The 23,189-nt window shown below is 32.1% G+C and overlaps 1 protein-coding gene across 3 annotated transcripts in view; it reads right to left on the bottom strand.

Annotated features, from left to right (window-relative positions):
- The window catches only part of LOC139495592 (NADPH oxidase 5-like), a 59,530-nt gene that overhangs the window by 13,715 nt on the left and 22,626 nt on the right, over positions 1-23,189 (bottom strand). For all 3 annotated transcript variants that reach the window (XM_071283865.1, XM_071283866.1, XM_071283867.1), the window contains exons 6-9: positions 7,607-7,817; positions 6,004-6,410; positions 4,848-5,020; positions 3,612-3,803 (exon numbers count right to left, since the gene is read on the bottom strand). In XM_071283865.1, coding sequence (XP_071139966.1) covers positions 3,612-3,803; positions 4,848-5,020; positions 6,004-6,410; positions 7,607-7,817 — 983 coding nt within the window. The remainder of the gene's footprint in view (positions 1-3,611; positions 3,804-4,847; positions 5,021-6,003; positions 6,411-7,606; positions 7,818-23,189) is intronic.

Genomic DNA, 23,189 nt, shown 5'->3' with positions numbered 1-23,189 from the left:
AGACAGAAAGAAAAGCTTGAGAAAGATTATAAGGATAAGAACAAGGAGGTAAAATTTAGTACCAGAGATGATAAGAGAAAATATATTGATAATATTGCAAAAAGTGCAGAAGAGGCAGCAAATAGAGGAGAGCAGAACAAGCTATATATGCTGAGTAAGAAAATTTCCAACAGCAGCATGAGAGGGAACAGACCTGTAAAGTCAAAAGAGGGACATGTTATAACCAACGAGAAGGAACAGTTAGAGAGATGGAAAGAACACTTTGAAGAGATTTTAAATGCGAAAGATCCACCAGTACTAGCCGATATTCATCCTTCAGATGTTGTCGATATGAATATTGAACCACCAACCATAGAAGAGATAATAAAGAGCATAAAGGCACTCAGTAATGGTAAGGCTCCAGGTATTGACAACATACAAGCTGAACTATTGAAAACTGATGTAGGCACAATAGCAAAAGTCTTTTGCCATTTATTTACCAAAATTTGGAACAGGGAAGAAATACCAACAGACTGGCAAAAGGGAATTATAATCAAACTCTCAAAAAAAGGAAATTTAGAAGAGTGTGAAAACTGGAGAGGAATTACCTTACTATCTGTACCTGGGAAGGTCCTCTGCAGAATCATCATCAACAGAATTAAAGATGCTATTGACAACATACTACGTAAAGAACAAGCTGGGTTCCGAAGAGGTCGAGGCTGTATCAACCAAATATTCATCCTTAGAAATATTATAGAACAATGCATTGAATGGAACAGCCCCCTATTTATCAACTTCATCGACTTCAGAAGAGCATTTGACACTATCCATCGAGAAACCTTAAAAAAGATCATGGCAAACTATGGAATCCCAGGTAAAATAATCAGGATGGTACAAGCATTTTATGATAACTTCAGTTGTGTAGTAGAACATGAGGGTAAACATTCGGAATGGTTCCACATTAAATCAGGAGTCAGACAAGGTTGTGTAATGTCTGGATTCCTTTTCTTACTGGTTATAGATTGGACAATGAAGCAAACAACACAGAAAAAGCGTGGTATCAACTGGGGAAGACTACAGGTATTAGAAGATCTTGATTTTGCAGATGATATTGCTCTCCTATCAGCAACAAGAACGCAGCTGCAAGCTAAAACAGATGATATACAAAAGATAGCTAAAACAACTGGCTTAGAAATAAACAAGAAAAAGAGTAAAATAATGTGTGTAAAGGCAAACAACATCCAGCCTATTACATTGAACAACGAAGAAATAGAGATAGTATACAGCTTCACATACCTTGGATCGGTCATAGATACCAACGACAATGCAACAGCCGACATAAGGAATAGAATTAAAAAAGCAAGAGCAGCATACTATAAGCTAAGAAAAATATGGACATCAAACCAATACAGTAGAAACACCAAAATGAAAATTTATAAAAGCAATGTTATATCAGTGTTGCTATATGGGGCAGAATGTTGGAAGATAAGCAAGAGAGATGGAGATAGACTTAACACCTTCAACACCAGGAACTTGCGTAGAATCTTTAAGATATTTTGGCCAACTACGATATCCAACGCAAAACTGCTACAAAAAGCCAATATGTGCAGCATAACCAACACCATTAAGATCAGGAGATGGAGTTGGATAGGTCACATCCTGAGGATGGACCCATGGAATGATTGTAGAATCGCCTTGACATGGACACCACCAGGGAAGAGAAATGTAGGAAGACCAAAAGAAACTTGGAGACGAATGGTAGATAAGGAAAGAACAGAGTTTGGATGGAGAACATGGGGAGAAGCACAACAAGCAGCAGCAGACAGACTCAGATGGAAGGCTTCCATTCGCGCCCTATGCGACACATGGCGCTAACGGGAGTTGTAAGTTGTAAGTAAGTTAGGACCAAAACTCCCAAAATCAAACCCAACCTTCCTTTTATGGTCATAAACCTTGTGTTTAAATTTCATAGATTTCTATTTACTTATACTAAAGTTATGGTGCAAAAACCAAAAATAATGCTTAATAAGGCCCTTTTTTGGCCCCTAATTCATAAACTGTTGTGACCTCAACTCCAAAAATCAATCCCAACCTTCCTTTTGTGGTCATAAACCTTGTGCTAAAATTTCATTGATTTCTATTTACTTATACTAAAGTTATTGTGCGAAAACCAAGAATAATGCTTATTTGGGCCCTTTTTTGGCCCTTAATTCCTAAACTGTTGGAACCAAAACCCCCAAAATCAATCCCAACCTTCCTTTTGTGGTCATAAACCTTGTGTCAAAATTTCATAGATTTCTATTCACTTAAACTAAAGTTATAGTGCGAAAACCAAGAAAATGCTTATTTGGGCCCTTTTTGGCCCCTAATTCCTAAAATGTTGGGACCAAAACTCCCAAAATCAATACCAACCTTCCTTTTGTGGTCATAAACCTTGTGTTAAAATTTCATAGATTTCCATTCACTTTTACTAAAGTTAGAGTGCGAAAACTAAAAGTATTCGGACGACGGACGACGACGCCGACGCCAACGTGATAGCAATATACGACGAAAATTTTTTCAAATTTTGCGGTCGTATAAAAATACATGAAAGGTACTTGAAAAAGTTAGTTTGGTTAAAATTACCTTAATTTAAATTATAAAAAACATGAACGTTTTGCCCTATCAATATTAATACCACGGACATGATTTCCTAGGAAAGTTAGTCTGGTTACTTACATTTTATCAAAAATATTAAAACACAACTCTTAAAAAAATGTTAATTATGTAAATGAATTATATGTTTCAGATTTAAAAAAAAAAGGACATGGACATTTTTACCTAGGATTATTAATGACATGGACTTAAATTCCTAGGTAAATTAGTCTGGGGACAAAAATTACTAACATCAGACTATATTTACTAGTAAAATTTGTAACCATGGACATTTTATACTAGGAATATGGGTCCGCCCGGACATATTTTACAAGGACAAATTTATCGCTTACACATATACGAAGCAAAATGTTTCAAAAAGGAAGAAAGACGTATCATAAAGCCGTACAGAGCTACCTACAGGTGGTTTGATAAAAAAAAAAAGGTGGTTTGTTTTTTGCTTTGCCCTAATTGCATATAACTGAATTAAAATCTAAATATTTCTGTAGTAATATGTTAATGGACAATGCACATTTGTATGTGCACAACATTCATAATAACTTTCTACATGGACGACATCATTAGTTTTTTTTTCTGAATCATTATTGGAACTCTCATGCTTTTGTTTCGGGTGATATTTTGTTCTTGTGGTAAATTATGTTTATTAAACAAATGATATTCCCTATAAATAATATTCTAATGCAACAACGTTTTTAACGTTCATTTTGATTGGATAATGTCACTTATTTATATGGCATCAATTGACAATTGATGCTATGGGACGTACGCGCAAGCGCAGACGGCATATGACAGATTCCATTTACAGGTTTTAACGTTGTTTTCTGTCAGTTTCATTAGAATGGAGATAACAATATTGTATTTGAAGCTCCGGTTAGCGGAGACAGTAAACGGGTATTTGCGACAATCAAATCCCCAATTGATGCCGTCGGATCGAGCTTAAAATACAATACAGTTATCTCCTAATTTGCTATACATACCGACGAAGACAACAAAGAAACTTCCTCTATAAATGTTTTTCCATATCTTGCTTGTTTGACGAACTTTGACCTTGATATTTTTTCTCCAATGAATATGAATCCAGGGGCAATAAACCATTTCCAGAAGTTTGGTCCATGGAATATTAATAAAATCCAGAAAGGTATATAGCAAATGTGTGTCCAATAGAAAATCTAAAATGAATATTAAACATTAGGTATAAGATAAGATAAGGTAAAATAAGATAAGGTAAGATCAGTTTTATTTTCCAAATTAGGTCCCCAGGGGTGCATATACACATAACATATATATTTGATACAACATACAGTATTTTACATGACATTCATATGATAAACTTTAACTATTGAAATAAAGTCATACAGGCTATTATATGTTATATATACACAAGAGACAGTGCCAATTATGAAATACAGAAAGGTCGAAGATGAATTCCACTTCCTATTAGAAAGTGATTACTATACAAAACTGAGGAGGGAATTGTATTCAAACATACCGGCATTTTTTTAAAATTATTTTTTAATATTCCTAAATGTGAACAGGTAATTCAATTGATTTTATATTTTATTAGATAATAGGCAAAATACTTCTTCAAAGCTTTCACAAAACGCAAACGATTCCTTTACAATAACAGGTAATTTTACTACTTTATTGATCTTCTGTTAGTGTTATTTCATTGAAGTGACATTAAGGTCCAATGGGACGGATGTTCTTATACTTATTGTTTTACAATTATAAATTAACAGTAATAACCCCTTAGCTTGAGATGGATAACTTATATTATGAATTGTATGTGTAAAGTTATTTAAAGGAAGATAATGTCAACATTGAAAGCGAAACAAAGGTAAATCATATGATTGACTGATTCGATCCACAAATAAACATTCTAATACAGGTAAAAACGATGATAAACATTTAATTTTTCATCTGTAATATGAAATTAAATAGACCTAGAATCAAAAACTACCTCGACAAAAACTTTAACCTGAAAACTTAAACCTGAAGCGGGACAGACGGGCGAGAGGACACACGGACGCACTGACCAGAAAACATCATGCCCATAAATGCATGCAAGGGGAATAAAAACAATGAGTTAAAAAAAAAACTTATATAGCTAATATTGTGCCAATTCAGTTTTATGTTATAACAATCGGCAAGCCTCGGGTGAATCCGCTACTTCCGGAATCGGCCGAGTTGTGACGAATGATTTTATAGGTTACCTCAAAATGTCCAGATCTTCTAACAAACTCCATGGAACATATAATCATTATTATCAGGATGATATCTAGAGCCCAACCAGTGAAATACGCACTACCAATAATTGTACCCAGCTCTGCCGCATCTGTAACCAAGATGTCTGCCACCGTAAACTCACTCTCATCTGCCACAACAACTAGGAAGAGAGAAAGAAAAAAATAATTATTTTGTGATCATGTCTGTTATGTTTGTTTTTCGTTAATTGTTTCGTATAGATTTTTTTTAAAAGAATAATGGTTTTCTCGCTTAAGTTGTATCACCTGTTTATATGATATCCCAAAGTAATAAAATTGAGAATGGAAATGGGGAATGTGTCAAAGAGACAACAACCCGCCCAAATAAAAAACAACAGCAGAGGGTCACCAACAGGTCTTCAATGTAGCGAGAAATTCCCGCACCCGGAGGCGTCCTTCAGCTGGCCCCTAAACAAATATATACTAGTCCAGTGATAATGAACGCCATACTAATTTCCAAATTGTACACAAGAAACTAAAATTAAAATAGTTTTGAAGTCTCATCTTGAAATTCTTTTTTTCAAAAACAAAAGCCTTTTAATTTAATTTCGACATTAACTAAGTTCTTTTATTTATGAATTGATACAAGCTAAATTGTCGCTTTTTTCAAATTCATTTAAGTCCCTACCATCAAATCCTGAATCATTTTTTATCAAGATAATTCACATTGACTTCGTTCACAACAATGATTGCTGTTTTCGGTTGTTTTGATATCTAACTTAAGGGTGCCCGCGAAATCGCGGTACAATTAGTCAAGTGTTGAAACAAAGAGCTTATAAATATAGCGGGCAGTACGTCGACTGAGCATGCACAAAAGTATAGACATGTAGAAGACACGAAACGGTAACCATGATAACGGTCTCTGAATTGGGTTATTTTCTAAACATTTGACGTTTTCTGTGTAAAAAATAAACTTTCAAAGACAAATTTAGGACGTACAAAACACTACATTTATACGGAATATCACAAATATTTCCGAATTTTAATGGTTTCAGAGGAGGTGTTGCTCAATAAAATCGGTCTCTTCATTTAGTAGTAAAAATACAATCTAATTAGACGGTTATATTTTAACCTTTATTTTGTCATGTTTGTTATGTATACATACCTGCGTTTCCAATATGAGCTCCCGTATGTATAATTGATAGAATAAAAATTATAATGCCCACTCTCTTATGGAACAAAATGTTATGATCCAATGGTAGAAAATTATTCCAAAATGTTAGTCTGAGGTACGTAAGAGATTTCCTCATCATGAGTATAAGAATTAACATACAGTTAAAGTTCAACGGAAGTCCACAAACCCGAGCGGTAATGAGAAATCCGTTCTCTTCTCTATAGAGATATCCAGCATAACCCATGAGAACGATGTTCACTACTGCGTACCATACATAGAATAAAACTTTTCGAAGGTTATTCGCAAAATAATTCTTTGAACAAAGTTTGGAGCAACATGATGGCGTCGATTTTGTTTTCTTTTTACTGTTGTCTTGTGGTTTTAGCCATTGTGCAGCGCTGAAAAAATAAAATAATGAATTATGGATATTACAACAAACTTCAAATATGCATCAATAATAAAAAATTATGTTCAACAAATATCAATATGCAAAATTAACATGTTTAACCCCGCCACATTATATATGTATGTGCCTGTCACAAGTCAGGAGCCTGTAATTCAGTGATTGTCGTTTGTTTATGTGTTACATATTTGTTTTTCGTTCAATTTTTTACATAAATAAGGCCGTTAGTTTTCTCGTTTGAATTATTTTACATTTTCTTATCCGGGCCTTTTATAGCTGACTATGCGGTATGAGCTTTGCTCATTGTTGAAGGCCGTACGGTGACCTATAGTTGTTAATGTCTGTGTTGTTATCTACTATGTTTGATTTTGAAGCTACCCATTATTCTCTCTTCTTTTTTTCTTTTGTCTGTTTTTCTCAATTCAAAATATTTTTTGTCTTTTAATCTGCACTTTTTGCCCTTTATTTTCTTTTTGTAAACTCAATCCAGACCATCATAAATTAACTAAATCTCAAAAACATGACATCAATGCAACATATTTAATCTTTCTTTTTTTTAACTTTAGACAATTGAATAATCAAGAGTTTGTAAAACGTTTCAATAATTTTTATATTTGTCTTATCGAAAAGCTCTCTTTAACAACTTGATATAGTATCGCCGAATTTATTTTTTCGTATTGATTCAAACTTTTATAAGTAGGGAAAAATTGTGAATCCTAAAATAAGTATGAGTTCCTCATCTGCAAAAATATTGTCATCGTAACTACGTGAGCTAATCGACTTTTTCTACAACTGATACTATATGTCCATGCTATGCAAATCATTGTGGTGAAGCGACCATATAGTAACAACATGTACCAATGAAATTTCATTTAGTTAGCCGTCTCTAAATCCGATATAATATGCGTAATATCTTAACAAGCGAATACCTTACCGTTCTATTTGGTAAAAAAATGTCCTGGACCAATGGCGTGACGTTATTTCTATTTTTCAAATTATCCAAAGTTCTTTAAATTCAGAAACGGCAAATAAGCCATATCAGAATCTAATGAATCCTGGGTAATATTACCAAAAGCGAACACCAAAATGTCGTGATTGGTTAAAAATGTCATAAACAGTGAAAATTCAACCAATGACGTGACGTTATTTTACATTCTGAAACGGTGAATTGTGTGTGTATATAGCACTTACCTTATAGTTAAATTCTCAATAACACCGGGGTGTTTTTCAAGTTCGTTTTTAAATTCATCAAATGATATATATCCAATATTTTTTGTATCTGCAGATTCAAATAAAACAGCAGTTAGATTTTCTAGGTCATCTTCACTAAGCTTTACTGAACTTTCTTCCATACAGCATCTCAGCACCGTCATCAGCTCTTCAATGTCCAACTTGCCATTACCTAATACATGTATGGAATATAAGCATCAGAATTAATCATTGATTACCTAATATGAAATATAATCATTAGAATCAGTGATCATACAATATTGCATATAATCATTAGAATCAGTGATCATACAATATTGCATTTAATCAATAGAATCAATGAAAACCTGATATTGAATATAATCATCAGAATCAGTGATCACCTATTATGGAAAATAATCATCAGAATCAGTGATCCCCTATTATAGAAAATAATCATCAGAATCATCAGTGATTACCTAATATGAAATGTACTCATCAGAATCCATGATTAACTAATATGGAATATAATCATTAGAATCAGTGATTATCTAATATGACATATAATCATCAGAATCCATGATTACCTAATATGGAATGTAATGATCAGAATCAATGATTACCTTATATTAACATTAATCAGCAGAATCAGTGATTACCTAATATGGTTACAATAATCAGAATCAGTGATTAACTTATATGGAATATAATCGTCAGAAGCAGTGATTACCTAATATGGTATTTAATCATCAGAATCAGTGATTACCTAATTTGGAATGTGATCATCAAAATCAGTGCATACCTAAATGGAATATAATCATCAGAATCAGTAGATTACCTAAATGGAGTATAATCATCAGAATCAGTGATTACCTTAATGGAATATAATCATCAAAATCAGTATGGAACATAAATAATCAGAGATAACCTAATATGAAATATAATCATCAGAATCAGTGATTACCTGGTATGGAACATAATCAGAGATAATCTCATATGTAATATAATCATCAGAATCGGTGATTAAATATTAATGAACATAATTTTCTGAATCAGTGATTACCTAATATGGAATATAATCATCAGAATCAGTGATTACCTAATATGGACTGTAATCATCAAAATCAGTGATTACCTAAATGGAATATAATCATCAGTATCAGTGATTACCTAAATGGAGTATAATCATCAGAATCAGTGAGTACCTAAATAGAATACAATCATTAGAATCAGTGATTACAGAACCTAGCAGGAACATAATCAGAGATATTAACCTCATATGTAATATAATCATCAGAATCAGTGATTAACTATTAATGAACATAATTACCTGAATCAGTGATTATCTAATAAGGAATATAATCATCAGAATCAGTGATGTATAGAGTTAAAAAAGAGAGTGGCGAACGATTCCAAAGGGACATTCAAATTCATTATTCGAAAACAAACTGCCAATGCCATGGCACAAGAAACAAAAAAATATCAAAACCAAAACAAAACACAGACAATCAAAAACTGAGCAACAAGAATCCCACAAAAACAGTGGCGATCACTGGTTCTACGGAAGGGAAGGCTAATCCTGTTCCACATGTGGCACCCGTAGTAATGCTCATAACAGTACACACTTGGTGTTGATCTTATTTGGTAGGTCACATTTGAGGAAAAGAGTAAAACACAATTTAAACTACGTCTTATATTCATTAATATAGTGTTAGTGACGTACAAAGTGTAAAGACATTTTTAATTTCTATTTAAATAACGTGTAAACATTTAAGTGTAAAATAAAACAATTCACACCAAATCAAAAGGCATCTACGGGTCAAACTACTAATATACTACTAACAGCAAATAAATGTCTACACGATATAATTTGACCTAAATCTTAAAAAGAAATAGCAAAATTCTATGGCGACTTGTTATACCACAATTTATCCTGAAGGTCTGTTTTCATTAAGATATAAGTAGGGCAGACTTATTTGTACATGCCCGTGAACCTCTGACGGGGTTTAAAAATTAGAACATAACTATTATTATATATTATATCTTGTTTTTTTCGCACTACGTGTTATTTCTCACATTTACAAAGAGATTTTCCTTTGTTCCAATTTCACGACTTCAAACTTTAAACTCCTAGTGGGAACACATTAATCTTCATTCGGCATATTGTATGACTGGTATTTTTATTTATTTTCATGTCAAAAGATTTTTAAAGCAATAATCTGTTTTGACGAGAAACATGAAACCAAACAAACTCGACATACAAAATGACACGTATCACGTGGTTGCATTGACGATCACTCGAACTGAGGGATCTTTAAATTTGTATCGTGATCATAGGTTATCAAACGGTTACATGATCAAGTCATCATGGTCTGATGCACGTTTTAAAATTAAGACTTCTCTGTGTGAACTTGGACAATTATCAAAGATGTAGATAGTCAAATGACCCGTTGCGTTACATTAAAGCAAACTTAAGTGAAATTGTACACTTAAAACTGAAGAATGTCATGTAAATGTCACATCTGATATTAAAAATAAAATAAAAGTTTTGTTATGAATGACTAATAGAAAAAGAGTAAGTGGTGGGATGTAAGATGCGATAAAATGTTTTACTTTTGTACTTTTTTAAAATTCCCTCCTAAAAAATGATAGATTATTAAGGACGTATGGGTCAAACACCCTCAGGCAAAATTGATCGTACATAATATTGTTTACTTTTTTGTAATCTCTTTTTGTCTGTGAAGCTCTTCACGTTTCTACGCATTTTTACAACCCCCGCATTCACATTTGTTGGTTTATTGGATCCTAATTAAGGTTAATCCAGAAAATTAATTCGGACGCACGCAATAAGTACTATTTATATTTTAATTATTATCGTTTATGGTTGAATAAAACTACGGTCTTTTCTTTTGCAGTATCTTTTGGTTATGGCACTCTTTAAGTTTCTACGTATCTTTACAACCCCGGCATTAGCGTACTATATCGGTATAAGCGTTCCTGATTAAGGTTAATTCAGATAAGCAATTCGGACGCACGAAATTCAGAAAGTATTTATATTCTTTTATGTCTGATCATAGGTACCTAATTTTCATCTACAATCTGTTAATAACTACTAATGTACAGTAGAGAACCGAGAGATAAGCGCATTGCATTCATCAATAACGTTTAACATCGACTTAATTCTAACTTTAAAAAAAAATTACCATGACTAACACGACGGTAGCCACGTATGAAGCAGAAATTCCCGAAAACAAGTATCGCTTTTATACATAAAGTTTCACATCGACTTTGTTCTAACAAAAAATGTACCACGAATACATGTAACACGACAGTAGTCACGGGTTGAACAGGATCTTCGTACCCTTTCGCGCCAGACGAGATTATCCGAAGGTTTTGTCAGTGTTCGTGTTAGTTGCACAGACTCATTATTTTAAGATGTGTATTGTTGACTGTGCAGTTGTTTGTCTTGTCGCCATTTTTTTATTTTTTGTCTTTAATTTAGACTCTTCAACTTATGAGTTTTGAGCGCTGTGTTGTATCTTGAAACTAACTGCATTTTGGATGTTTCTGCTTGCAATAACTTTGATAGAATTAGAATTGGTATTGAAACAAGGATCGAATATGTGAAAGAGACAACCCCCCGACCAAAGAGCAGAAGACAGCGCAAGGCCACCATGGGTCTTCAATACAGCGATTAAAACCCTCAACCGTAGTCAAGCTTCAGTTGGACTCTAAATAAACTCATCAAAGATACCAGGACTAAATTTTGTTATATACGCCAGACGCGCGTTTCGTCTACAAAATACTCATCAGTGACGCTCGAATCCAAAAAAGTTAAAAGGGCCAAATAAAGTACGAACTTGAAACGATAGTGTATACTACATGTAGTTGAGCGAAATGAAAGCCATACTAAACTTCATTACATATGAATATTTATAATTACATATGAATATTTATAATTACATATGAATATTTATAATTCATTTATTATATTTTGTTTGCAGTACTATTTTTCTTAACCACACTGCTCCCTCGTAAAAAAGATCAGACCTTTTAAAAACATCAATTAATACCCAAGACATAAGTCGGTTCTGGAAATCCAAACTACTAATGGATTGATTGACTGTTGGTTGCTTAACGTCCAGTGGCAAATATTTCATGCATATTGTTCAGAAAATCAAACTACTTATGGTATCTATTATACTTATGATTAAATCAGATCTATTATAAGTAAAATGAAAACAGTTTAACATTATCTGGATCAAAGAATGAAAGTTCACCTTGACTATAAAAATGGCCTTGAGATGAATAAAATCGGCACATCTCTTTGATAAAATCTTTTTCTACCCATGTTATAATGATTTAACACGTCTATATTGGTCCACCATGATTATAAGAAAAGCCCCGAGACGAACGAACGAACGAAATCGTTACTTCGATCTGAATAGATAGCATCTTCATATACATACCACGTGATACATACCTGACATTGATTTTGCACTAATATATTTTGTCAATAATTAAGACGTCAGTATGCACTGAAAAAATCGAAACTAAAGGACTTTATTTATAACATAATTTTGATTTGGGTTTCATGATTACGTTTCTTTAAAAAAAAATTGAGGATACATTTGGAAAAAAATCAAACATGAAGGACATTATTTTATTACATAATTTTTCATTTTGTTTTTTATTCAATGACGACTTTTATTTTATTAAATCATTATAATAAGTATACATTTGGGACAAACGAACCTAAAGGACATTATTTTATTACATAATTTTAAATTTGGGTTTCAGACTAATTTTATTTTTGTCTAACAAAAGTATTCATTTTGAACAAAAACGAACTTGAATGACACAATATGTTTTGGTTTCAATATTTATAACGTTTTTTCCCTCATTCCCGTGATCACAAAATGCAATCTTTAATTTGCTAAATGGGCGTTTTTCAATAAAAGCGTTCCTTTCAGACCTAAAAAAATGGAAAATCAACTAGTCTAAAATTTATTTTCAAGAGTTATTTTGAATACCTCTATTATAGACCTGTTTGTAAACAAAAAGTGCAATCTTAAATACTCTTTAAAATGATATTATTTTCATAATTTGTGTACTGTTTCGAAGGGGACTTTTTTCCCCTACGAAACTGCTTCTAAACACACATATTTTTGCAATTTTAAATGTTTCCTATAGACATTCCAGTTTGTTTACTTTATATACTAGAAAAATCTCATTTTTTTCTGAATTGGAGAACCATTTTTTATCGATAAAGATTTTGACAGTACTTCACATATGAAGGTACAACTCATGTTACGTAGTGGACATTTTGATGCGTTTCGTAGTTGACAAAACCGTTTCGTAGTGGACAAAAAGTTTCGTAGTTGACATCAACCCTATTCTATGAATCTATGTTAATAAAAACATAATAAAAATTACATGAAACTAACCTTTGTTATTTTCTTTGCACGAATATAATTGAAAAAAGAGTAAAAAAAGACTGCATGGTAGTGGTAGTGTCCACTACGAAACGTTTTTCTCCCAAACTTGTTTCGTAGGCGACCGTTTCGTAGGGGACGTATTCACATGTTTTATTTTTTTCTCACAACCCCAATATTGCAATAGTAACAAGACTGACTGTATTCATAAAAGCGTTATTAGGCTGTACACTGAAAATTTTTTCATTATTTTAAAACCAGTTACTGAAGGAGATTTGACCCGTTTCGTAGTGGACATTTACAAAAATACGGTATCACTCTGGTCCATCTGATGTGCTCAATTTTTCTTACCAGCAGTTTAATTGCCGTTATAAAAGTATCACTTCTTTTGTAAAACCTAATGTTTATATCTCTTGCAAACAAAAAATTACATTGATTTTATAAAACTGTTTATAAGCAAGTTTTAATGACTTCGTTTCGTAGTGGACATTGTGTTAGGGACACAACTTCTAAAATAAAAAATCCTATGTTAAAAGCTGTTTATTAAAATATGTTGGCTTTAAACATACTTTTGAATCATTAAAGAACTTATATTAAGTAAAATTAATATTTATTTCTACATTTTTTTACGATATTTGAGAGTATGAATGTTGAACAGGCGGTCTAGGGACATGTCATTTTGGTTGTTTTGGACCATTCAGGAATCAATATCTTATCAATCCCTCTAAAAAATAAACTGTTTCTTTGCTTAAAAATGATATATCTAATTCAATGTACTAAACTGCACAAAAAATTACTTGCAAAGATCAAACACATTTTTTTTTAAAGTGGCTGGGACAAGAAAGTACGTTTTTATTGAAAAACGCCCAAATGACATTTAATTTTATGAATTAGAAAAATTGTGGGTGTGGCATAAACGTTTGACCTCAAGGTCAACTTCATTTGTTTGCATCCAATGGGCTGAGACATAAATCTTTTCACTTTTCGGAAACGAATTATTACATCAGCTGATATTCGTTACCATTTAAAATTCTTTAAATAGTGTATTTTAAAGTTAAAGGGAAACTTCGCAAAAAAATCAAAAATTGATATTATGTTCATTCTGTATAAAAATGTTCAAATTCATAGATATTAAAGTTTTATTCCGCTAGATAAGCGATCACCATCGATTTTAAATTTAGAGTATCAATTCTCCGAGATCCGCCATCTTGTCTTCTTTCCCGATGAATAAAAACGATATGTCTATAAACCACAAAGAAACAAAACTACAGTAACCGATGTAGTCGTAATTGCGTGTCGATATCTTGTCAATCGTACGGTTGTTTAATACGACTAACTAACTTGATACGGAACATATTCTTACTTTTTTTAAATTACCATGGTCTGTTGTTTTTAAACTGTTGATATTGGAATTAGGTGAAAAGTCAAAGTTGAAATCATAAATAAGTGTTCCGTGAAAATTGTTATCGAAAATCTGATTTGTTCATAATTCTTTAAAGTAATAAACTTTTTTCAAATATATTTTGATCTTCCCTTATCTGATCACCAGCATGGCTAAAGGTATTACTTCCAAAGGTATTGTGAGGGGTGTGAGGTGACACGTCCAGGTATTCAAGCGATTTCCTGTCGGGCTTGCAAGTTCATGCATCGTTTCACTTCTGCAGGTATTGATCAGTGTACACGGCTGATAACTTATAACTTATAACTTTCCATTTTGAACTATCAGATGTATAATATACAACTCTGTCTTACTTGTCATTACTAAACTCATACGCTTGTTTATAAATAACATTTCTGGTGTAAAGAATATAATTCATAATATATAAATAATACCCAAAAAATAAGATTTGATGAAATTAAAATCTATTTAAATATTTTTTCCAAGGGTGAATTTGGGAAAATGTAATATATAGTCATTGTCAATAGTGAAGGACAGATTGGAACAGACCAGAAATATTGATTTAAAAAAATGTACGCACTTGCCGACGATTCGATAAATACGACTGGATATAAAGTTACGGAACTATAGCGCAATTTAAAATATATACGTGTATACATTGAACATAAGAAAAAAACATATATTTTGAATAAATAGGGGTAAAAGTGTTGTAAATAGACTAGCCAACGTATGCCAACAGTATGTAATCATCGAATGTCGATAGACTACAGTTGTACAGACCTTCTAAAATTCAAACTGACCATTATTCCGTGCGTTCATCGTGTATCGTGCGTGTTGCGTGCGTGCATCGTGCGTGTATCGTGCGTGTACCAATCGTGCGTTCATCATGCATCGTTCCGTGTATTTTCCGTGTAACGTGCGTGCATCGTGTATTCTTAATCGTGTATCGTGCGTGTATCGTGCGCTCATCAAACATTCATTCAAATCTTAACCGTGTATCGTGCGTGTATCGTGCGTTCATCAATCATTCATTCTCAACCGTGCGTTCGTCAATCGTGTATAATTTGATGTAGATCAGATAACGTGCATTTGTGAAACGTTCATCTCTAATTGTGTAACGTTCATACATTGCGGTTTTTATATGATAGTCGGTTATAGAGCGGTTAAAGTATATGTATATATATATAATATATATGAATGTTCCGACTTTAAATAAAATTTACAGTCATACTTACTTTCTTGTAGACTCTTTTAAAATTAACTTCATCGTACAAAACGTTCATACAGATTCATGACTTTTTGGGTAAATATTTTATCATCTGTAAAGATTTTGTGGTTATTCGGCGAATCTTGGCTGGGACTGACACATTTTGATATAATGATACATGTTGTACGTACAAACAATAACATGATATTGACATTTCTACGACAGAAGATTTAAAATTGGAATTTCTATTCAACTGAGCGAAAATGGACTTCAAGATATACTGTTGGCCAACTGGTATTTGTTAAAAATATTCTGTCAATTAAAAACAAATGTGTTTTTGCAATATTTAAATGTAGGGTAGCTCCACTAAAAAAATAGAAACTGGAAAGTATGAAAGAAAAGAAGTCCACGAGATAACATGTGTTGTAGCTCTACTATTGAAGATGAACTTCATGTCATTCTAAAATGCCCATTATAGTATAATATTATACATTTTAATGAACTTTTTAACCCGCGGCTATAATTATCAGATAGCGAAAATTTAATATTTTTATTTAATAACGGCAATGTTGTTATAGTCGCCAAAAACACCAACAATATTTTATTGAAAAGAAACTATACAAATCCTTGGTTGTAAATCCTAGGTAGATTATAATTCTTCGCTTATTTGGCAAATTCCTATGCTACTTAGATATTTCGAAATATTTAAGTTTTGATAAATACCATTATAAATATCATTTTTGTCTTAGTTTCTGATGGTCACATGCACGTTATGTTATTTCATTGAGAAAATACAATATACAAGATTGTCGGGTAAATGTGGATTGCGGATTAAAATGTTAAATGTCAAACATGAATTAACAAATTAAACTGAGGCGAATTAACACGAATATGTATATTCTCTTCAACAGTGTTTGAATTCTCTGTTCTGAATTTCATTTAAATAAGCTAAAATGTTTTGTGGAAAATTGAATAAAAATAAACATTACATGTATTTGAAGGCATTATTTTAATTAAACAAATATAAGATCACGCAAATATATCATGTATTATTTTTAATTGAGGAACTTTTAAAACTTGAAATTGGATTTACAAGTTTAAGATATAATCTTGTTTTTTGTTTGGTTTTTTTTTTTGGTTTTTTTTTTTATAAATTAGTTAAATGTATGGTATTATCATAACAAGTCTTTACTTGAAGGGAATAAACATGGAACACTTTCACGGATTCATTTTTCATTGTGTTCATGGTTTTCGGTACGTCTTAACACTGCTAAGGAATCCTTAGTGCACTAAGGCTTTGACTATACAATGCCACTAAGGAATAGAAGGAGTGCTGTTATATGTATTATTTTTATATATCGTGTTAGAGATTGATATTTAATGCATAAATTTTAAATTTTACAGAAAAATAATCATAAATAAACGAGATATTCAACATTATTTAGACACGTGCCGGTTCTTCTTTGATATGCCGAAAATCAATGAACCGTTTGACACGTGCCAAATAACATATATATATAGCAACTGATTAAACAATGACGATCTTTTTTATTTTAAGTGATTTAAAACAATTGTATCGAAAATATTTATGCTTCAAATATTTAATTAATGTGTTGTTCTTATTTAAAATGATGAAAAGGACAAATAATTTTGCTGTTGTTTCATTTCTTTTGCAACAAAATTGTTTGCCATAGGAGCACGACTTTGATGTGCGCCAACTTATAAATAAGAGTGTGGTCAGCTTGTTAAAATGTTTATGTAAGATATACGGAGACAAAAGGAATATATATATTTATAAGTGTTTTGTTTTTATTTTAATTCCGACAAAGATGCGTGTAAATACAAATGGTTTCACTAAAAATATGAGTAAATTCCGAAAACCATCATAAGAAACAACTATGTTAAGTTTCGTGAAATGGATAAGCGGTTCTCAAGTTACAGTGCGACATGCGGACGGACGGACGCCGGACATTTGTATACCATAAAACGTCCCGTCAAAATGTTGACGGGCGTATAAAAAAAGCGTAGTGCGCCCGTATGTCAGAAAGAAATCTTATTTGTATGTTTTTTGTCGAGTCTTCGACTTTAGTCGAAAAAGCGAGACTAAGCGATTCTACATTCCGTCGGCGTCTTTGAAATTTTAATGACCGTATCTTAAACTATCCTGGATTTCTATTAAACTTTATTGATTTATTTCCTCATTTTTTTTAAAAAATTGTCTGTTTAACATATTGTATGAGATAATTTATGAAATAATTACTGTGGTGTGTTCAATCATTACTCACTGTTGAAGGCCGTGGGGTGACTTATGGTGAAAACTTCTGTGTCATTTTATTTCTTGCGATGAGTTGTCTCATCCCCAATCATACCACATCTTTTTCTTGTTATCAAAACTTCAATAAAATTAACGGTACTAATTTTCTTGCACCAGATGCGCATTTCGACAATACATGTCTCTTCAGTGATGCTCGTGACCAAAATATTTGAAATCCAAAGCTTATATAAAAGACGAAGAGCTATAATCTAAAAGGTCCAAAAAGTATATAGCCAAATCCGTGAAAGGAATCAGAGCTTTGCATGAGGGAGATACATTCCTTAATTCATAATAATTTCTATCATTTTTGTAACAGCAAATTTTAATAACACAATAAATCCGTATTTTCATGCCAGTACTGTAGTACTGGCTACTGGGCTGGTGATACCCGCGGGGACTAATAGTCCACCAGCAGAGGCATCGACCCAGTGATAGTAATAAAATTAACGGTACTAATTTTCTTGCACCAGATGCGCATTTCGACAATACATGTCTCTTCAGTGATGCTCGTGACCAAAATATTTGAAATCCAAAGCTTATATAAAAGATGAAGAGCTATAATCTAAAAGGTCCAAAAAGTATAGCCAAATCCGTGAAAGGAATCAGAGCTTTGCATGAGGGAGATACATTCCTTAATTTATAATAATTTCTATCATTTTTGTAACAGCAAATTTTAATAACACAATAAATCCGTATTTTCATGCCAGTACTGAAGTACTGGCTACTGGGCTGGTGATACCCTCGGGGACTAATAGTCAACACGTATTTTCAAAAACTTTAAGAACGATTGTACGAATATGTATTGAAACCTCGTAACCAGCTTCAACATGTTCATTTGTGGACAAGTACCTATAATGGTTTACTTTTTAAATTGTTATTTGCATGGAGAGTTGTCTCATTGGCACTCACACCATATCTTCCTTTATCTAAGTATCATTTGCAAATATTTAAAACACGTATTCAAAATGGCCATTAACTGGAAACAACAAAGTATTAATACCAGAATTTGTGAAAACGCTCCACGAACAACTCAAGCTGACGACTTTGGCGCAATGGAGTGCGATGGTTTATAAAACGCGGGATATCATAATTAAAGTCTACATATGTGCAATTATTATGAGCAGTATATTTGTTTCAATGTCAGTATATAAAGCATTTTTTTTAAATTTGTTTTTTAGGGATGCACCCAATTGCACCTTTTCATTTAAGATATATTTCCGTGACGTAACCTCGAAAGATTAGTCACATCACTAAAAACAATAAGGGAAATGAAACTTCTTCTCGCATGTTGCACTTTGGGTAATAGTTCTCTTCGACAAAATACTGCCTTGAACTCAATTTTGGTATAAATATAAAGAAGCCAAAATTTGGTTCTGAAATATATATTTTTGTAAACTCTAAAAGCTAGGTAGCATATCCCTTAATTGATATAGGTTCTTAAATTCGACAATGTTTAGAGACAGTGCTAGGGCTGTTAGCAAGTCAAGGTCGCTAAACTCTCATTTGCCGTTTAGAGATTTTCTGAAAATACAATGGCTTTTGCCTTATTCGAAACAAAAACATTAGCAAATATAACTGGTGGCCTTCGGTCAATTGTTCTTCTCGGGTTGTTGTCTCTTTGACACATTCCCGATTTTCATTCTTAGTTTTAAAATAACTAAAAATACTATTTACAATTGTCAGTTCAAAATACATTTAAGAAGTCAGTACGTTGATACATGTTATATTATACTGAATTTACTATATCCGTTATTATTACGTAATATATATATTATATAAGTCCTGTGTCCAGGTGGAAATGACGGGCCGTAATAACAATATGTGATTTGTATGTCAGGTGAAAGTGACAACGGGTGGTATGTATACTGAAATGTTTATCGTCTTCCATTATACATGAGGGTGTGAATGGGGGTTTATAGAAGGAAATTATAGACAAAAAAATACAGAATACAAAAAATAACCAGACAAATAGAAAAGAAAATGATGAGGTACTAGAATATATGGAATAAAGAATAATCGGCAAAAGGTAAAACGAATTATAAAACAAATTGCCTAAAAATATAGAATACAGAAATACTGAATCCCCATTCAGACCCTCATGATCTGACATTTAAAGCTTTAGGACATTTATGGGCATGCGATACAGTTTTAGACCGACAGTGATTTTTTTTACAAAATCAATTTGTACATGTGTATATGTGCTAAAAATTATATCTTCATATGCTAAATTTAAAAGACAAATGGGTTTGAATTATTCGAAATTTACTTAATATTTCGGTTTCTTGGACATTTCTGTCCTTTGAGCAGACACCCTTAACATTTTATGTTTCAAAATATAAAGATATGCAGATTTCGGTAAAGAGATAAGGAATATCTTCGTTACAAAATTGGGTTCTTCCTACATTTGTGTAACAATTATTTGTTAATAATTGATTTTTGTTAAAACAAATTGATTTAAGAAAAAACGGTATTTTTGTTGAATATTTATCTAGTTAAAAAAAGTCGTTAATTTCTTCATAATAGTTGGAACAAAAATATCCATACGGTATCAAGCCAAATTTCTAAAAAGAAGGAAAATATGCTCTTAAGCTAATGGTTAAATCTCGAAAAAATGTTAAAATGCTAAAAGTTTTTAAAAGAAAGAGTTTTAGTATGCTATTTTAGATTAATTCTGCGAATTGTTTTTGTCTGCAAAAACATAAAACAGACAGAGAGATAAAGAGAATCACAACTAATTGAATAAAATGGAGGATTGAAATGGAGAATGTGTCAAAGAGACAACAATCCAACCAAAGAGCAGAAAATGGTGCGTCTAAACACGGCTAAGGACTCATAAGTGCACTAATATGTTATAATATGCTACTAAGGACTAAAAGAGTGATGTGCAATGTAAACAAATTTCTTATCTAGATTGAGATTGATATTTAATGCATATATTCAAATTTAACCAATAAAAGATCACTGATAATAATTGAACAATGCCTGTGCCGGTTTTCGTTAATTTTTCCGAAAATCTCTGAACTATAAGACACGTGTCAAATTACATAACTGATAACACAATTACCTTAAAAAATGAAAAAAAATAATTATTTAGAGAGGAAAATTACCCAGACCTTTAGATATATTTACCATAAAAATATGTGTTTAAATTTTTTTTAAAATCATTTAATATGCATCGGTTTATGATTTAATGAAAACATATAGAAAATTGTTAAGCTGGGTTTTTTTCTGGAAGGAAAATAATGTTTGCATCGAGAAAAATAGCCCCTCCCCTATAAATGATCATACATTTACCTAAGTGGGAGCTTAAATTTTGGAATCAATCGCGAGGTCTGACTGACATAAACAACAGATTACGAACAGAAAACAGTGGATACACCAATTCATTGATATGTATGAAAGACAATGACGGACACAAAATGATTGCACTGAATAATTTCAACTACCATTGAGATAGATTTTTCAAATCTCCTTATCAAATTAGACATGCATTTAAAAAAAACCTTGGGATATCTATTACCGTTAGGTTTCAAATTGGAATTAAAAATTGCATTTTCCCAAAGTGTTTAAGGCAAAACCCCGTGAATCTCACCTCCTAGAAATTTGAAGTGTCAGCTAAGATGTTTGAAAATATGTATGAATTTTCTTACATACTTGAAATTGGAAAGGAATATAAACACATTCAGTATGTTTACTGTACAAACAAACAACAGACACCAATCGTGTCTTATATTGTTGAAGTCATTTTTACTGAGATAAAAATTTGATTAATTGATTATTCAGTGGTTGTTTAAACGTCCAGTGGCAAACATTTCATGCATATTCAGGACAAAAAGTCGTTTCAGAAGTATATAATGAAGTATTTGGTATTACAAATGTTTAAATTTTCTAATTATTTAGTAAATGTCATTTTCTTAAGTAGTTCTAATTAATTTGTACGAATCAAATTTTTCTGACAAAATAATATCTTTTGCTCTCAATTAACACATACGATTTTGATAACAATGGATGATATAAGGAACTTTGTAACTTAAAAAAAGAAATTATGATTGTTTAATCAGGTGTTATGTCAGTTCGCTTGTGTCAGTCGGATCACTGATTTTCGGCAATATCAAGGAAAAACCGACACGTTCTAAAGATTGTTCAACTACTCATTTATTGGTGAAATTATAACCTAATATGTCCTGTTGATAAGTATATATGTACAGAACTACAAAAATTTGCAGTGAATGTTAACATAAAAGAATCAAATAATTTCTGCTATGCTTGTAGTGAAAACGAAAACAGCTTACAATATTTTTTAGATATATACATATATAATCGTTTATAAAATGTATCCGTCAAAGTGAAAAAATATATAACATGTTAAAATACATAGATCATTCATTTATTGCAATCAATTATACCAAACATGTTAGTTAAAATAATTTCTAGAACCAGTCATGCACTCTCTGTAGATATAATGCGTCGGACATTGTATGCATAAAAATAAAATCTCGATTTTTAACTGTATGAAATAAAATTAGTAAGAGTTTCGCGGAACACAATGTCTCGCCTTCGTTTGCCGTAAACTTGAACTCTCAGGGTGAGGCTGAACAAAAAGAAGACACTATATTTTGATTGTTATGAGCTTCTGTCCAAGTTCAAAAATATTTCCGGTGCCTATAAAATAGCCGACTTTAATTAAGTTATTTGAATCTGAGCTGGAAAATAGTATATTATCTATTATGGTGGTATCGGCAAAACAGCTACAAGTATTGCCTTTAATGAAAATTCATATCAATTTTAAATACTATTCTAAAAAAAATAGCTTTGAGAACCGTGTAAAAAGCGTTCGTTGTTCAGTTGTCAATGAATCATTCAACGTGCGTGTATCGTGCGTGCGTGTATCGTGCGTGTATCGTGTATTTATCATTCATCGTGCATCGTGCGTGTATCGTGCGTTCATCATTCATCATTCATTTTGCGTTAATCCTCCGTGTAACGCTCATCGCTCATCGTGCGTGTATCGTGTATCGTGCGTGTACCGTGCGTGTATCGTGCATTCACCGTGCGTGTATCGTGCGTGTGGTCAGTTTGAATTTTAGAAGGTCTGTATACCAAAAGAAGAAGAGAACCAATTTGATTTAAATACAGGTCGATGTATAACTTTTGCTTTGGTTCATTGAAGCTGTGGACCTAGGAAAATCACAGATTTATATTTCAATAAGATTGTTCTCAAACAAAGGAAG

The sequence above is a fragment of the Mytilus edulis genome, chromosome 11 (genome assembly GCF_963676685.1).
Source record: "Mytilus edulis chromosome 11, xbMytEdul2.2, whole genome shotgun sequence".
NCBI classification, from domain to species: domain Eukaryota; kingdom Metazoa; phylum Mollusca; class Bivalvia; order Mytilida; family Mytilidae; genus Mytilus; species Mytilus edulis.
The sequence above is the reverse complement of the archived record's forward strand: the minus strand, read 5'-3'. Positions and strand labels throughout refer to the sequence as shown.